At 32.8% G+C, this 19,794-nt stretch overlaps 1 protein-coding gene across 2 annotated transcripts in view; it reads left to right on the top strand.

Moving 5' to 3' along the window:
* LOC126815670 (dyslexia-associated protein KIAA0319-like protein) overlaps window positions 1-19,794 on the top strand; it is a 70,796-nt gene that overhangs the window by 6,960 nt on the left and 44,042 nt on the right. For both annotated transcript variants that reach the window (XM_050541537.2, XM_050541552.2), the window contains exons 2-3: window positions 9,494-9,796; window positions 10,800-11,108. In XM_050541537.2, the coding sequence (XP_050397494.1) occupies window positions 9,727-9,796; window positions 10,800-11,108 (379 nt within the window). In that variant the 5' untranslated portion in view covers window positions 9,494-9,726. The remainder of the gene's footprint in view (window positions 1-9,493; window positions 9,797-10,799; window positions 11,109-19,794) is intronic.

Genomic DNA, 19,794 nt, shown 5'->3' with positions numbered 1-19,794 from the left:
CACAGAAGATAAATTGAATCATTATATACTGTTAACAAGAATAGTCAAGGGATTTTAATATCAGACAAGTATTCTTGAAGACTATTAAACAACAAGAAACCGAAGATGGCAAGGTGACAAGCACGAGAAATAACTGTCTGTCTGAATTAACCTAAGTGTTTATGATCATTATTATTCTGAGTCTGTTATTGATTTAAAAATCAACCTATGTAAAAATAAAAACACATACATGTACTTATGAAAAACAGCTACTAGATTAGCTTGATAACGGTGAGAGAATATTCTTTGAAACACCACCTTAAAAACACTAGTGGCTGTTTTCTATTAGTATACCGGTATGTGTTTTTGTTTTCACTCTGTCCAGTTACTAAAAGCCATTTAAAGATTATACCTGTACATGTAGTATCTACCATTAGATATTGGTTGATTTTGAATAACTGAAATGAACAAGTTGTAACATTCTGATCAAAGTACATGTATTTGGGATCAGGTTTTTCCCATGAAGTAAAAATCTGATAACCACCAGATTTTAAGAGAATTTTAGTAGAACATGCTGACAAATGTATATATATAACCTTTTAATAATACATGTAGCTTAAGGTTACATGCATATTATCATACCTACTTATATACTTATCACTTTCACACTCAATTAAACATTTAAAAATAGGACAGCAACTTGTTATATATAATAACCTATAATTGACATAAAATGTGTGACCTGTTCAATATAAAATGTAATGTGCATGTGGTAACTGTGTTCTCATAGTCACTGTAATATATGGTATTTCATTTTTGTTAATTTTCATGTACATTTTTGGTCTTCTATGAAATTTACCTGGGTAACTAATAGGGAAAGAGGCAATTAGGATACCTGTTTTTTTTTGCATTTCTGCTAGTATAGCAAGGTGCTCCATAACAAACAAGGTTCTGTGTTTCGATCTCAGTGTTAGCTGAGAAAATTCCTTCAGATTTTCCGTCTTGTTTGCCCTTATCAGTGGTGCAAGAATGATGGCCTGACGGACGGAATCAGAAACTGAGGTCCTGTATGCCGTTGGCAACCATTTAAAGATACTGTGAAAGTTGAAAATTCAAGTTGAAATAAGAGAAGCTTGTAGCACCAATGTCAAGGCAAAATATCACTCTTTTTTTTGTATACGTAAGACGTTCATTCAACTCCATTCCATTTTTTAATGCCTTCAACTGATTTGATCAAGAGAGTTTATTTATATGGTAGGCCTATATTTCTGTTTGAATAATCTGTTTGTGCACAGTGATCTTTAGAAGTAGGAGGAAACTTGAGTACTTAAAAAAACAAATAAGGTTAGTAGTACATGACCCTACTCCTGTCATGTACAGGTGGTTCTTAAGCTACTCCCTTCTGAATGTCCAGTAAACATGACTTGAATATTGACAACATCACATTGTTTTTATATGCCCACATTTTCATGTGGACGTATATTGTCGTCGCCCCCCGTCCGTCCACAATTGTTTGTGAACAGTCTACAGGTCACAATTTTTATCCAATTTCAATGAAACTTGAAATATAGGTTTATCACCCTAAGAAGATCTTGGTTCCTTTCGATATTGGCATGTATCGGACTGTAACTTCATGGATTATGGCCCCTGATTGTACGAAAAAAAGACGTTTTTTGCTTGTGAACACTGTAGAGGCCACAATTTTTATCCGATTTTGTTGAAACTTGAAATGTAAGTTTATAACCCAAAGATCTCGGTTCCTTTCGGTATTCGCACATATGGCCCCTGATTGTACGAAAAATCGCGTTTTTAGCTTGTGGACCCTATAGAGGTCATAATTTTTATCCGATTTAAAAAATCGTATTATTATATCACCGTTACACCCTAAGGTTGGCTGAGTTCGAATTTGGTGAAAATCGGCCCAAAACTGACAGACAAAATGGCCGCCCCTCGTTCTCAAATAGCGTAAAAATATGGTATATCAAGGTTGTGGACCCTATAGAGGTCACAATTTTTATCTGATTTTGTTGAAACTTGAAATGTAAGTTTATAACCCAAAGATCTTGGTTCCTTTCGATATTTGCGCATATCGAATTGTAATTTTTCTGAATTATGGCCCTTGATTGTAAGAAAAATCACTTCCTTTTTAGCTTGTTCTCTATCCATCTCTCAAAAATGTGGGCGTATCCTGCCTGGCAGCCGCTGGTTATGTACATGCAGCTATAACTACTTTTAAAAACTAGATACATGTACAACAAACAATAGCATGATAATATTTTATTGCTAGCCATCTGTTCGAAAACATTTAAATGACATTTATGACACAACTATATGCAGCAAGCACAATTTTGAATTTATTACTGTGTATTTAACTGGGTAGGGGGTTAGGTCAGGATGGGTCGTCTCTTGTCTTTATCAAGCAATGATCAAAATGTACATGTAGTACAGAGAATGAGAAATGGGTAGTTTTACATCCATGTAAACCAGGCTGACTTTTTCTATTTTTCTTGCTTTCTATTATCTAGCGCCAGTCAATTATTTTTTTTTGAATTGTCAGATATTCCCCCACAGTCTCATATAACAATTTGTGGTCTTCGAAGGAATTATTAGTGAGCAGAAATTTGCCATGTATCTGTTATCACTTGTCACTTCAGTCAGTTACAATGTACATAAAAGGATAACTTAGTTTTCCTTTTGCGTCCGTCACTTCCCTTTCTTGAAATCTTCATAATGCATCTATCGTAGCAACATCTCTGTGTTAAAATTATATTTGGAATGTTTTTAACCAGTTCTATCACATATGTGATAATGACTGACGCCAATATTGTCCTTTAAATAAGTGGACCTCACGTTTTTAATTGAAAATTGAAGCAAAATTTTCTTTAGGCCAAAAAAGGACTTTGTTTAAACCTTATGTCCTCGTAGCTAAATGTTTGTTTTTCCTTGTTTTGTTTGAGTGAGTTAATTGAAATTTGACGTCCTGTTAAATAAACTTAGAAAAAAGGGCCTCATGGTTGAATCCTTTCCATTCTCTAATAAACAGTACGCAGTCTTTCATGGAAAACATCATTTCCAGTTGTTAATTACAGATTTTAAGGTAAATTTTATAAATTTAAGATGATTATCTAATTTTGCAATGTTTCTTCATTAAGGAGTTGTCCTATAATTATTAATGTATTTCGTTTCTTGTTTGTTATGTTTTAAAATTTTGTCAACCTTATTTAAAGGATAGAACAGCTATGGCTGCTTTACATGAAGGGACATGGCTGGAGGTTTGTCTCGGTTGGATTCTTGAGATTATTATTGGATGATGGTATGCTAAAAAGGTGACCATGACTGACCTGCTCATAGTCGCTTACATCTTAAATGAAGTCCAGTCATAAGATATCAGATGTTACTTTAACAGAATGACAAGCTTGTAACATCATCTTTGGGGACCTTGGGACCTGCATAGAAAAAATGAATAGCATCCGAAATGATCGTTAATACTCCTGTCAAGATTTGAGAGAAAGAAATGTGGTTGGACATCAACTTAACACTTACCAGATCATTACAGCTCATTTTCTGACAACGACTGAAAAGTTTCTCATAGACAATTCAAGAGACAAACGATGGATATTGAAAGCTACAAAAGAACTATATTAACAAGTCATCTTTGAGTGGCATTTAGCGATTAATCACATTAAAACATATAAGAACAATCACTGGGCTATATATATATGGCACAACATTTCAACAAGTGTTTTCTATAAATCATTTTCAAGCACAAGTGAAAGATATATGTAAGGAAGCCATAGGGTAATTTGTAATGTACATGTATCTACAATCAGTACTCAATTACACATAACTCAATCAAAATCAAAATAAAGGCTAATTGATCGAGTGTTAAGATAGAACTATTGTGGGGTTTCTCTGGTTTCCTCTCAATACTGATAATTAAAGCATAATTAGTACATAATCATTAGATAGCTTGCGTTTCCATAGACTGGAAGCCAGTCTAGAAGTAACATGTGTTACATTTATTTTCGTGTTGAAAGTGATACAATCTGATTAAAAATAAAATACAGATCTATATTTTGTTTCTTTTTTTATATACTTTCGATGGCCTACACTACATGTACATGAAGATCTGACTGGTTGTAGTGGGAGGTCATATCAGGGGGTGAGACATGCAGCTTTTGACCCTGTGATATCAGACATTTGTTTAACCAGTCAGCATTGATGTTTCTAGTGGGATACCCACAGTTCCGTCGCACGCCAAGAACTCGCTGCAACAGTTTTTCATTGGCTAATCCTTCACATCTACCAGAACTCTGGTTATATAACAACTCTTCAAGATCCTAGTGTAGTAGAGACAAGTATAAACTATAAAAACAAAACAAAATAGGATATATGTTTTAATCAGATTGAATGTGATAACACCTCTTATCTTGACATTGTACCTGTACTAAACTGATCATGAATGTTTACTGAGTTTGAGTATAATGATAGTGTTTATAAGTTATAGACATATATGAGAATATGGATAAATCAATTCAGACATGTTTTATGTAGTACATGTTTGTCATAACTCATTAAAGCAGCAATACACTGTAAGTCTATATGCAAGTCAGAATAATTGTCATTATTTAATCAGACCTTAATCATGCATACTAATTGTTAAAATATAACAGTTTTAAAATCTTTGACACTTTCGGTGTTCTCAAATGAGTACTAGATGAATATGCATATGAAGGTTTTAAACTGTTTAATCTTTGGTACTTACAGTATTCCAAATAATGCCTATTGTTTAGGATTCTATAATTATAATATAATTCACTGCAAACATACATTATTTTGTTTGCCAACTAAGAATGAAGTTTTCAAATATTGTAAGTTTGAAGGTGGCAATAATCTAGTACATACAGAGATTGGATGTGGCTTTATGTGTGCTAGAGGCTCAAGTTATAATGCAGTTGCTTTGAGAAAAATCCATAGATGTTAATGAGATAAAAAACACTATTGGAATAAACAATAATTACTGAGTTACACCCTTGATCACTTTAAAAGGTCTGAAACTCGTACATGGACGTGTAAAGTTAACATTTTGATAACTATTGCATGTTCATGTTAGTGTTGGGAAGAAACCTAATCAATCAAATTTTTAAAATTACTGCATGGTTGTCTTTGATCACGTTTGAATATGTTGTATATGATCCTGTTAGTGTTAGAGAAAAAAATATCAATGTGAGTGATATACCTTTATTTATAGACAGCATGGATGACTAAACTGCTATGGGCTTAATTTCACTATATCATAATTTCCAGTTTATACTCTTCCTTTAACATCCATGTCGACAATTATAGTCTGCCCCACACCAGGTAATAACAGGTGTCAAAACATACTATATTATTATTATCAATTGTGTACAAAAATCAATATTTTATATGAAAACTGTTATAAATCAATCTGATCATTGTTCAATACTTAAGCTATAGTACAGGTAAGAGCAGAGTCCAGAAGAATTGAACTTCTGTAAAATCCAATTAGAAGGGCTTCCAGAAAATTGCCCCCCCCCCCCAAACCAGGATGAGAATATTAAATGAGATACCATTCATTATATTTATAAAGCAGGCCTGAAAGTTTGCATTTATGTATATATGTCAGCTTTATTTCAAGTCTGATTATAATATTAAATAGAAACTATTTTATCTGTGTTTTCATAATCATGGTCATTATCATGTTCCTACAGTTAGAGAGGGAGATAGAGAAAAAGGGAGTTAATAATAAATGTGAACTCAATACAAAGTAATAATTATATGGTATATGTCTTTATTTCTATAATTCGACTGGACACAGGAGTCTTTAAAATTTCTTTATTGTCATTTGAAAACGACAATATTGTGAAAGTTGAGGCACTAAAAGGAATATAAGTCAAAATTAGCTACAAAAGTTCGATGAAATGGAAATTTCACAATACTCTACTGTTTATATTTTGGGTTTTATTTTCTTAATTAAAATGTTAAATACTTCATTTAGTGGGGATTAAATCATATGAAAAATCCATGAACAGGATGGGTGATTTTAACTTTTGAGGGTAAAATGGATACTCAGAGAAAACCCATATACATGTAGTTTGGTAGATGTCTACCTTAAGATCTAAATCATACCAGTACTTGTTAGTGTTTGGCAACTCAACCATCCACCGCTTTGAACACTAAAGTCAGACATGTAATGCAACGGTCAGACGTGTAATGCAACGTGACAAGAGTTGTACCAGGACATGGTGAGACCTGACATCAATTTAGTCAAACACAAGTTTTTGCAACAAGAAAATAAAACACTATCTTGTGTCCAAACATTTAGCTTGAACTCTCCTGCAGTTATTTTATAAACAAAAAAGAGGTATTCCCTCAAAGATAAATAGATGATCTACTTGTATTGCATCCCGAAAATAAAGAGATTCCTTCAAGGCTAAATATATCGTCTACTTGTATTGTATACTCAAAATAAATATACATATGTTATGTATCATCAACATGCATAGCCAAAATAAATTGACCATCTGGTTATTCCAGTCTACACCGGTGGTATTCTTCTACATGGGAAATGTTTAGCCTCATTCATCGGATCACTTCATACAAATGGTGCTGGAAAGCATTCTGGCACACGATTCTTGTCTTATTGGATATCAGAAGCCCAACTTTTCACGGTAAGATAACAACATCAATGTTGATTTGAATTGACCAAGAAGTCGTGTTTGCAATGTCAAAGACTGCATGTGAATGATATTGAGCTAGCGACTTGCCTCCTTTAAATCATTGTAATAGAATTAAAATGAAAAAAATGTATACTGCAATACATCCACACAACGCTCCAATAATAGATACATGTAAGATGAAATATACAATAGTTCTGTGACATGTAGTAAGTGATACATATGTAGCGTGGGTTTAAAACAAAATGGCAGACACTTTTAACCTTGTTCAGGCTTGGATTATATAAAATATTAAAGATGCATTAAATTATGTAAGTTTTAGATAATACATTAAATTTTTCATTATCTATTTTTGAACTATTATAACAAGAACTCTTGCTATTTAATGGTTGCAAAATATATATATATTGAAGTTAATTTATTCTCCAGGGGGTAAATTTATGACCGCTTGAAGATGTAGCGTTGATTGTTTATTTTATCCTTAAATTTGAAAATCTTGCTGGTATACCAATCCATTTAAATCTTGGCCATCCAATTGTCTACAGAGATGATTATCTTGTCATGTGACTAAATATCTAAATAATAATTTTAATATAGGATTTGTAGCCAGGAAAAAGTCCTGCTATAGGTCTAATATAATGCATCTTTAGATATAGATGAATGCAGAAGAAAGCTACATTTATACAGAATTTATACAAAGCCAAATTTTCAGTGACAGATGGCTTATTTGCAAGCCTGCTGCTTGTATGGTAAATCATGATAAATCTACTAATTACTTGACAAAAGTGATATTCTGTATAATGATTAATATGCTTTAGATTCTTAATGGATTGAAACATTAAAAGTGTGGCATGTTATGATGTACAGTGTACTTATTATTGGCAGAAACAGACATCATGTCTCACACATGTACACATGTATGACTTCAAATTTTTGTTAATTGAAAGAATCAAATTTCTCTAACATTGTGTTTAAAATCTTCGGAGGAGACTATTAATAGTATTATTACAGAATGTATTCTAAAAACTAGAAATAAATGTATTGAGTTTTTTTATGCTTTTTTTCGTGACAAGGAACCTGAATCACTGTTATTTTTTAAGTGTGATATCTCGACCATGAAGTAGTTCTACTAAGGGCTATAATATTTTCACAGTATACCAGCATTAAGAAAAATACAAAACTTTTGTTTATGAACTCTTCAAATGAGATGTGATATCAGGTGTTCTAGAAAGTATGTATAACCTACATTGTTGTTCATCACTATTTACATGTATGCAGTAAATTTGTTGATATATTGGCCCAGGATTGATACAACAGATTGCAGTCTAATAAAAGTTTACAACCTATATGATTATCAGCATTAGGTCAATACAAATGTACAACTTCAGTCAATTTAGCAAAAAATTTTGAGAAAACGCTGGTCTAGATTGGAAATACCACCAAGAAAAAAAATCAACAGAACAGTATATCTTTCGAGATACTTCTAGATAATCTGCATATTTTAACGTAGCTGTCATTATGTGGACTATTGTACATTTGTGCTTGACAGGCAGTGAATGAGCATTATGGGCAATGTGTGAGGAATGAAGGCACATTGATAGGGTAAAGACATAGTCAATACCCTTTTAAGGCACAACAGTGTTAGGGCACTGGGCCATTGACTAGATATTCATGTGTTCTGATCCCAGCGTGGGCCTAAAACTAGCAGAACCATCAGGCTTTCTCAAGATTGGTTCTCAATTGTCAGAGGTGCTTAGTTATTCAGATGTAATGAAAAAACGAAGTACACATTGGCATACAGCCGTACGCATGACACGTACAACAAGGCAGTCAGAATTTGAATAAGAGAAGGCGGATATGCTGTGGGCAAAATTCTTCTCACATTGCACTGTACACATAATCATGAAATGAAATATATACTATATATCAGTCTCAAAATGACAAGTATTGTTCCATTCCATTTTTTAACAATAAACTAATAATTTAAAGGGACAATAACACTCTTGCTGGCTTGAACTCCAGAAAATAAAAAAATAGCCTTATTCTAAGTACTAGATGTGTTAGTGTCTTACCTGTTGTGTAAATTATCCATTAAATCCTATTTTACTTGTCCAGAGGGTTCAAAAATATTTTTAAATCCAAGTCACATTCGAAAAGCTTTACGTCAGGCTTTTCAAATCATTTAGTTGAATTTTTCCAATTTGTTAAATTAGGTGTGTTAAGATGAAATTTGTATCATCAATTAATTGGAATATTGTAAAATAGTACAATTTGTTGACCAGAATAAAGATTGGGACATATTATTCATTTACAACAAGAGTGGTATTGAGCCTTTAATGATAATAATGATTTTTTTATAGAGCGCCTATAATTCAATATTTTGTTGCACTATGGCGCTATTTATCAGAATCATTAAACAGTTTGACTTTATTAAATCCTATTTTCTGGTCATTACAAATATCCTAGCAAAAAATATCTCAAGACTAGCAAGCACAGGACGCAATCTTATGCTTGAGGAAATATATCTTTATATTCATATTTTGTTTAAATGATTTATTTTATGCACAGTAATTTTGGCGACAAAATTATCAATGTTTTGGTTCGTGAGCTGAACATTATATGATTTATATACGTAGATTCTGGAAGTTATGTATTGAATGTAGCCTACATTTTGATGTGAAGTTAAATGGAAATTGAATATTTTTATAATTTTATAGCGCTATTATTTTTAATACTTGTTAAGCATATTTTGACTATACCATGTACAATGGTCATTGTTTAAAACAATATTGATTTTATTCAAATTTATATTTCAGACATGAAAGGAAAATATTGAGAGAAAATGGAGTTATATGTGATGTAAATATTCGAAGAAAGAAAAAAAACAACAACTGTATTTCTGCATGATGTATTTGAAATGGGCTACAACATAATTACAATATGGCTGACTTGTGAATTTAGCAGACCTAATCTTTGTATCAATCACTGAATACTTGGAACTACCTAAAGAATTTTATGTATGAAAGTTGCTTGAAATAGCCAAATCAGGATGTTTATTTCTAAGATGGAAGATAGAAAGATCGGATTATTTTTTGTAATGTCAGCACTTTTAATATCAGGTAAGCTTAATGTAAACATGTAATGTGAAATTCTTAAATTGATTCTTAGAGGATGTTTGTGCCTTTGGCTGAATTTATATCCATTTTATTGAATTTCAAGAGTTTTTGTCCTTGCTTACATTTCTGAATTTAATAAAATGTGATCATCTGATCTGCTTGAAATTTATATGAATTTAATTATATACGTGTATTGCTTTGTATCTAAAAGATGAAAGATTCACAATGTGATAAACTTTGTTGGTTGCTCGAATGACAGGGCATATGTTTCCTTGCCTGACAACCCCAACTTTCACACCCAAGTCATATATTGAAAGTGAAATGGGAGACGAGATTGGCACTAACTATTTTTAAATTGACCCCTGGAGGTTAAGTTTTGATGTCAGATGTAACCATCCTTAAGTAAAGACAAAAAAATAGAAGCCATGGATGCACGATGATGGTGCTCACTTACATGTAATAAGCTGTTTTGCTGTGATGTGCGTTCAAATGTTTTAATGCATTAACAGTAGATAAGGCCTATTATCTATGCAAGTCATGGGTTTGTAGTTTCCTTCTACTTCGAGGGGGGTTGGATGGCCAAATGGTTAGCATGTGCGCACTGTATCATAAGGTCTATCATTGAGTCAACTGGTGTGGTTTCGATTTCCCTGTTGTACGTGACAAGGAGTAGGGTCACCTGTCTATCCTCTTGGTTTTCTCTGGGTCCTCCGGTTTCCTCCCACAGCTAAACACCCCTACGCACAAGCGAATTATTGAAATAAAATTGAACCATGTGTTAGTCTCAAAATGACCCAGTTTGTGTCAAGTGGACGTTAAACCCCATTTCTCTCTCTTCTCTCCTGCTACTTCAAAAGATCTCTACATACAAGCGAATTATTGAAATAAAAAAAATTGTCCCAATATGGCTTAGTGTTAGTTGACTTTAAACCCCCCCCTTCTCTCTCTCTCCCTCTCTCTCTCTCTTTATGGTCTTATTTAACAATTTTCTTTTTTTCCCATACAGAATGTTATGGTACTGGAACTTTTTGTGATGGTAATCGGGATAATTTTGATAGTAATATTCACCCCAGTGCTATTCCTACTGGCGGAAAAGAAGCAGGAAAATACCTGAAAGTGAAATCGGCACAAGATTTGGTGACATGTGTGAATAGTTGTTGTCTTACAACACTAGATAACTGTGACATCGTGTTTTTTCACCAACAAGTGTGCTACTGGATTAAGTGCAACACATCTTTAGTGAATGGCTGTGAACCCAAAAATGTAACAGAAGCAAAATTTAACCAAACATTTTTTATAACCGTGAAACATGTTGGTAAGTTTTTATTCACCAACGTTTAAACATACATTATGCAAGAGCTAAATCTGCCTATTGCAGGTCTTTCTTTAGGCCTGAAATGTTATCTAAATTATTAATTAGACATTAATTAACTTATCCAGACCATAATCAACTCTCGATGTCAACGCTAGCCTGCCATATTTATTAGATTACGATCAGATTTGCTGCTCAATTTTTATTCTTGATTTAATCATGAAATGGATAATCAAGACAATGTTTCTTATCGTACCGACTTTAGTACTGATGATCGAGGCTAGGTCGAAAATTCACTTGCTAAAATCTTGGCCCAAAGTGGATGAATTCCCTTTACATGATCTGGTTTTTAACTATTATAGTGAGAACTGCCAGCTCTTTATTTAAAGATACATTATGTAAGATTTAGAACTAGCCATTCTTGCTATAATAGTTCGAAAGTAGATGATGTAAAATGATTAAATCAAAGTATCGCTGAACCATTCTAATCTATTTAATATCGGAGAAATCTGATGCCATTGAGAGTTGATTAAGGCCTGGATCAGTTAATTAATGTCTAATTAATACTTTAGAAAACATTTTAGGCCTAAAGAAAGACCTGCAATAGGCAGATTTAGCTCTTGCATAATGCATGTTTAATCTCCCATAATGTATCTTTAACTGTGGTTGTATATCATTTTCATCATTCTACAGGTCAGAGATCTTTACAGATAGTTAGCAGGGATTGGTTTTTGGCTTATGCGGAAGAACTAAATCGAAATTCAGATTTTTGGATCACATATCGTGGAGTTATTCCCCTGTTTACATTCAAATTTATGAAATTTTGTGAAATCCATACAGCCCACAGTTCAAATCTTGGTGAGACTGTTCATTAGGGTTTAGGACGATCCCTATATAACATCTAAAACTTTTATCTTTCCATTCACACACATATTGACTGTTTATGATGATTTAAAGTTTGCATGGATGACATTGCTGCTGGTGGGCGTATTACTATTAGGGGATCTATGGCCCTGTCTATGTTTCGTTGCCTAGGATCCTAGTGTGATACTTTTCTTTCTGTTACTTGATATTGTTTTGGGATTTTTTTTTTTTTTTTGAGATTTGAAAAATCTTAGTTTGAGTAAAATCTAGATGAACACAAGCTTATATTCACAGGAAAACAGAATGATACTACATGTATATATTGTTTTTTGCAATTGATAATTTAACCTCCAGCTAGGTTTTGACACTCAAACCAGAGCACATTAACATCGTAGACTTGATGAAAACTAACACACACAATTCCCATCCATCATACACTACAGTCAGGCTTTCCATGGAACTCAATTATACTCCGGATGTTTTTTATATCCTTGAATGTTACAAGACTACAGAAATAAAAAAATAATTGGAGTTCATCTAAATGAGGGAAGAAATCTGTCTGCGATGTAAGGGGCTTAATTATAAATCCATTGATTCATAGTTAAGTAGCAAATTTATACAGTCGATCTTGTGTGAAGTAATGCGCTTAAAATTATTAAAAAAAACTTAAATTTTATTCAGATTTCACTCCTTTGTTACTATGACTAGGCTGAAGTTAGTTTAAATTTAACCTATTATTTTGATACATGTAAATGGGCAAGTCCATGATGGGCATCCCTTGAAAATAAAAAATAAATATCTTACTTGGCCGTCAGAAAATCCTGAAAAATCTTATGTAGGTTATGTTCTTTAATTTATTGTTTTATTTTGTCAAATAATCACTGGACTGAATTATTTCTTATTTCCAGGTTCTATATTTATCTCACCATGCGTTTATATAGGAATTTACATAGCAATTCCCATGTTAAATAGCTAAAATTTACTGAATATATACTGCAATTCCCATGTTACATAGCTGAAATTTACTGAATATAAACTGCAATTCCTGTTACTTACGTGTAGCTAACTTATACTGAATATAAACTACAACTCTTTTGTTACATAGTCAAAATTTACTGCAATTCCTATAAGCTTATTACATGTACATGTACATACATGTAGCTAAAATTTACTGAATACAAACTGCAACTCCCATGTTACATACTGCACATGTATGTGTCTACAGCTACAATTTACTGAATATAAAATTAATATACATGTAAGCTGTGTAAGCCTACACAACTGATCTTAGTCTCGGTTTAGGTGAATATTGTTAATTCAGACTTTTTATATGCCCACATTTTCATATGGACGTACATGTATATTGTCGTCGGCCCCGTCAGTCTGTGTATGTGCATCCATGTGTCTGTCTGCCCTTTCACAATTTGTTTGTTCAAACTCTACAGGTCACAATTGTTGTCCGATTTTTACGAAACTTGAAATACATGTATAGGTGTTTCTCCCAAAGATCTCGGTTCCTTTCGAAATTGGTATGTATTGGAGCGTAATTTCATGGATTATGGCCCCTGATTGTACAAAAAATCACTTTTTTAGCTTGTGAACACTCTTAGAAGTGACAATTTGTAATCAATTTTAAAAAACATTTAAATATGTAATCGTTAAATCCCAGTGAAGGTTGATCTCAAATTAGTAAAAATCTGACCAAAAATGTCGGACAAAATGGCCGCTCCTTGTACGCAAATAGTCTAAAAGTATGTACATGTAATACCAAGGTTTCTGGACCCTTTAGAAGTTGCAATTTTTATTTGATTTTGATGAAACTTGTAATGTGTATTTATAACCCAAAGATCTCGGTTTCTTTCGATATCGCAATATTGATACAAATGACGATCCATGACTTTATACAAGTGTCTCTCCGTTTATTTGACATCAGTGCAAGTTTGGTATGATGACCAATTCTTTGACTGAACTCTACTGGCTGTTTTAAGTTGGCTTTAAAAACACCAGCCAGTCATAAGCTAGCTTAATTTTGCCATCTGAATACAAACCTGCTAATATTCATTTTCTTCAATGAAGTCTAAAAGTTAAGCTAGCAGCTAAACAGGTTATCTATCTTCTCGCATCCATTGTTCATCATCATCTGAGGTAAAATGACAGCTGCTTTTACCATATGTGCATGCGTAATTGATTAATTACATGTATAACGTCTGACCGATCAACATCAGAATCAGTGATTAGAATACACTGTAACCAGGGTATCATTTAATCTTGTGTATCTAGCACTAATATCACCAGTGTAGCGTTTACAATGACTATACAAGTATTAGACAAGCCAATCTAACTATCACTGTAACCCGGGTATCATTTAATTTTGTGTACATGTACATTTGTATCTAGCACTAATTTCTTTCACATTCGTTTAATATCAAATCTCTGTTTAAAAATTCGTAAAAATTATTTAAAATCACCCCGAATCATCTAGTTTGTACTTGTGTCCAGTTTAAAGCTGACTGATTAATTTTGATAATGAGTGTCCAAATTACAAGTATTTAATTTGCTGACCACTGTTCAAAAATTAATCATTGTACATCAATAATCAATTGGGTTGTTTATTTTTTAACAGAGATTGAGAAATTAAAATCTTGTAAATTGGACACTAATTATCACAATTGAATGGTCAGTTTTAAATTAGATGATTTTTGGTGATTTTAAATGATTTTTACGAATTTTTAAACAAAGATTTGATATTAAACGAATATTACGTTAGCTCATCTGATCAAGTAGGGATTGTTTACAGATTTATATTTAGTTCATATCAGATAGCTGCCCGAGATAATCACAATTACAAAATTTCTGTCATTCTTGCTAATCAGGTTTGATTGATGCATATTTCTATATTAGGGTTATCTTTTTAAAAAATATATAATACACATGTAGTGATTAACCTGTGTAACTGCAGATATGTGTATTGATATAGTCAGGAAATTGTCTTTGACAGTGTTACAGTTATTGAGGGGTACAAATGTAACACTAGGGACCGGGTATCATTCAGATTGGATGAAAAAAGGAAAAAAACTGAGCTTACCATCTATAATCTAATACACATATACTGTAATTCAGTTAATAGATTGCCATGCAGAAAGTGTTAAATACATGTACCATCAAGATTCATCAAAAACCGCCCAGTTTGTGCTACCGTTTAGTTTGACATCGGTTGTCTAGTTTATGAAACTAAATGGTCATAAACTGGATGACCAATATCAAAACTAAACTAAATGGTCATAAACTAGATGACCGATGTCAAAACTAAATGGTGTTTCTTAAACTAAACAGTAGCACAAACTGGGCGTTATTTGATGAATCTTGATGGTATTAAATTTTAATACTTTCTGCATGGCAATCTATTAACTGAATATGTGTATTAGATTATAGATGGTAAGCTCAGTTTCTTTCCTTTTTTCATCCAATCTGAATGATACCCGGTCCCTAGTGTAACTTAGATGACTCTATGGGAGCCGTGTTGTCTCAGTGAGTAAAACGTTGACTCGCCAATCTGGAGGTCCCATGTTCGGTCTTGGTCTTGGCCGAGAAAGTTCCTCTGGATTTTCCGGTGTGGTTCCCCCTTATTAGTGGTGCAGGATAGAGGGCCTGGCAAGGGACAACGTATACATGTACATTAGTTGTTTATATGGTACAAAAAATCTAGGTCATGTGTACACATTGGCAGGCATGTGAAAGATCCCTTTCCAGTTGTAATTCGATATACATGTATGAGTAGGCTGTAGCACTGCTGTCAGGGCAAAATTTCCCTTATTTATTATAGCACACTGTATGGCATATGCCCGTCTTCATTAGCCCAGTTGGAGTACCCCATTTCATTTCGGTAGATTCCTTACTTTTATCTGACGTATCTGAAAAATATAAAGATAATGAGTTTATTCAATGGAACTACAGTAGACGTGTATTTTAATTGGTCCGACTTCAATTTTTAGTATGGTAGCATGGTTAAAATCTATTGAATTTTTATGAAAATATCAAACTGTTCTACATCTCAATCACGCTAAAATGTACTTGAATTCCATCAGCCCATCAAAAGATTTCAACATAAATTGCAGTTGGCGCATTCTTGCTATACATGTACCTCTGTAGATACTGAACAGAACTGAACCATTTTGGTGCGATATTTTTTTTCCGAGATTCATCTTTAACAATATCATACATGTAGCTTGCAAGAGATTAACATTCCCTCAAATGACGGTTAGAGTTTTTACATGTACAGTAAGTGAGAAATTAAAAAACAACTAATTTGAAAGATGATGTATTGACTGTACACAGTCTCAATGTACATGTAACATGTGATTTTAACATTACACGAACACAATACTGCATATAAAAGTAAATAAAATTAATCAATTTGACTTCTGTTTGAACATTGTAGGATCGCGTTTCTGGTGTATTATATATTTATTAAGTTTTTATAATCAATACATGTTTTGCTATGTTTGCAGTACATGTATTGTTAATGATAAGAAATATATATATGTAACACATGTCGTCTTAATATGACTACGGTATTGACACAGAACTTTAAAGCTGATTTCCATATTTCAATCAATATCTAATCCACCCAACATCAGCGGCAGATAATCTCACAGTCTGGATTCAATATGATTAAAAAGAGGCGGATCAAAATATTTTACATAACACTTATACATGTAGGTGGCATTGGCTTGTTCATATCATCAGCAATATGACAAATTTTGTGAAATATTTAATTCATTGTTGACGTCTTTGTGTGAATTGATCCATATCATAATTATTGTTCATTACCATAGATTCAAAATCCTTCAAATGACATTCAACAGCTTTTATATTTAATTTATTAAGGGTTTATTAGGTAATTAAATATTTCCAGGTGATTTCAAATTCCACACTTATAGATAAACCTAATTATTTAAAACGTTTATTACTGGACATAAATGCACATAGCCTTTGTGTAGACAAATACATGATACATATAAGAATATCTAACTTATTTAAACATACCTTATGCAAGAGCTAAATCTGCCTATTGCAAGTCTTTCTTATAGGCCTGAAATGTTATCTAAATTATTAATAAGACATGAATTTTAAATAAAACTTATCCAGACCATATTCAACTCTCGATGGCATTTCTGGCCTGCGATATTTACTGGAATTGGATCCGAACTGATCTGCTGCTCAACCGACTTTAGTAATGCTGATCGAGGGTAGGCCTAAAATTCAATAGTTAATATCTTGGTTCAGAGTGAAGCAATTTGACTGAAATTTTCAGCATATTTTTACTTTATATTATCTAGTTTTTAACTATTATAGTGAGAACTGCCAGCTCTTTATCTAATCTTCCATAATGCCCCTTTAAAATATGGAAAAATCAATTTTTTACAGACCTACATTTACATGTATTCCACCCTATAAGTATTTTTTTTCAATGATTGCCGTGGCCATCATCATGCAAAGTTATCCAATCTTAGATCTTAATGGGTAACAACATCCCCTACATTCTGGATTAATCCTTTCACATGCTGGATGTCAGAGTATGAATTCAAATACATGTATGCTGAAAATTTCTAGAAATTATTATATATTGCCGATTCAATCATTTATTAATGGAGATTTTTGATTTTTTGGTTTATGTCATGTAAATTGTTTTGTAATTTTCAATTGCTAAATTCGTTCAAAAGCCCCAGAGAAAAGTGAAATTAGATCGCTCAACATATGTTACATTATTACATTCGACTTTGTGCATTTTCTATGGAATATCTGTCAATCTGTTGCCTCTGTCTTTCAATATTACAAAAAACTTATCTTGTAATGATGGCATCCTGGTCACGAAAATTCTGAATCTCTGTGTCTTATCAGCTTAATTTTAATAGAAACACTAAATTATATGATCATAAGATTTGTGTCTGAAAAGAAGGTTTTTTTCATTAGATATCCAATATTAATCTTAATTGGTGTTAAAGGTTGTTTAATAATGAAGCTGTATTGGTATAAAAGTGATAAGGCAGCCATTTATAATTTGTAAACAACTGGTTGTATAAAGATAATCGATTACACATTGTGTTCAATCTGTATTTATTTTGTTACTTTAGTGTTTGCAGTATTGATTGTGAAAGTCCAACATATTTAGCTTTAATAATAGTTTTGACTTTATTTATTTAGATATCAGTTGTCAATATGAAAGTTAAATTGCACTAGATCAATTGTATTTCACAATTATTTTTGGAAATTTTCAGCATACATGTATTTGAATTTATCACCCAATAATACATTCTACAGTAGATATTGCTTGTGTGACAAATTTTATAATCTACTGCGATATCTCCTTAGGAGATATCGCTTTACATGAATTTGATTGGTCAATCAAAAAGGAACTATTTTTTTTATTTTCAAAGATCAGTTTATTTTTTATTAAAAGTAACTTCTTTCTTATTAAAAAGGAACTATTTTTATTTAATTGACCTTGATGGAAATACTGGGTCAATATAAAGGACTTTGCAATGGTTGAATTGCTGTCAAAAAATGATGTATCACTACGCCATAATGCAATCAGGTTCAGTAAAAAAGTGAAATCTATAGCAAAGAATTACATTTATTTATTTGTGTATGTAAGAAGGGATTCGATGATATATAAAATCTCCTTTTTGATATCAAAAAATAACCACACTCGTCGATAAAGTAAAAAAAAACCAAGGCTCTATATGTACAAACTATGGTTACGTGTATTTCAAATATTGTATAGGGTGGCTTTTAGAGTTTAGACTAATAATTTAATGTGTACAAATATACCTATTGCTTACTATATAAAGCATTTCAGTATTGTAGCACCTCGTAGAATGATAAGGGGGGTTGGGTGGCCAAATGGTTAGCAAGTGTGCGCTGTATGATAAGGTCTGTCATTGAGTCAACTGGCGTGGTTTCGAATCCCTGGTTGTACGTGGCAAGGAGTAGGGTCGCCTGTCCAACCTCGTGGGTTTTCTCTGGGTACTTTGGTTTCCTCTCACTGCTAAAGACCCCTACGCACAAGCAAATTATTGATATAAAATTGAACCATTTGTTAGTCCCGTAATGACCTAGATTGTGTCGAGTGGACGTTAAACTGTCCCCATTTTTCTCTCGTATAATGATAAAATAATCAGTGTTCTTGATAAAAGTAACAATGATTAACAAACATGTCTGACTGATACATGTAGCTGTCTCTCTGCTTTTTCTGAAACACAATGGTCATTTATATTCAGTTATATCACCTCCATTCCAGTCACATTGATTTTATGATACATTTATTTCAGTTTTAAAGGTGGGGTTGGATGGCCGAATTGTTAGCACGTGCAAGCTGCATCATAAGGTCTGTCTTTGAGTCAACTGGTGGGGTTTCAATTCCCCGGTTGTACGTGACAAGGAGTAGGGTTGCCTGTCCAACCTCGTGGGTTTTCTCCAGGTCCTCCGCTCCCACTGCTAAAGACCCCTACCTGCAAGCGAATTATTGAAATAAAATTGAAACATGTTGGTCCCAAAATGACCTAGTTTGTGTTGAGTGGACGTTAAACCTCATTTCTCTCTCTTTCTCAAAGCTTTTAAATGTGCAGATAATTATAGTGTTAAAATTTACATTGTTAAATAAAGTTTGATAAGTCTTGAGTTAGAAAGCTATTACACTTTGGTGGTCATGTGACATGTCTTGAGATTTGTCTTGACCATTTAAACAATGTAGGGAAGCTAATGCTTGAATCAAATTTGATAAAAGCACCTGGTGGCAAATTACAATCCTGCCTAATTTCACATT

Source organism: Patella vulgata, chromosome 1 (assembly GCF_932274485.2).
Source record: "Patella vulgata chromosome 1, xgPatVulg1.2, whole genome shotgun sequence".
NCBI lineage: Eukaryota > Metazoa > Mollusca > Gastropoda > Patellidae > Patella > Patella vulgata.
The sequence above is the reverse complement of the archived record's forward strand: the minus strand, read 5'-3'. Positions and strand labels throughout refer to the sequence as shown.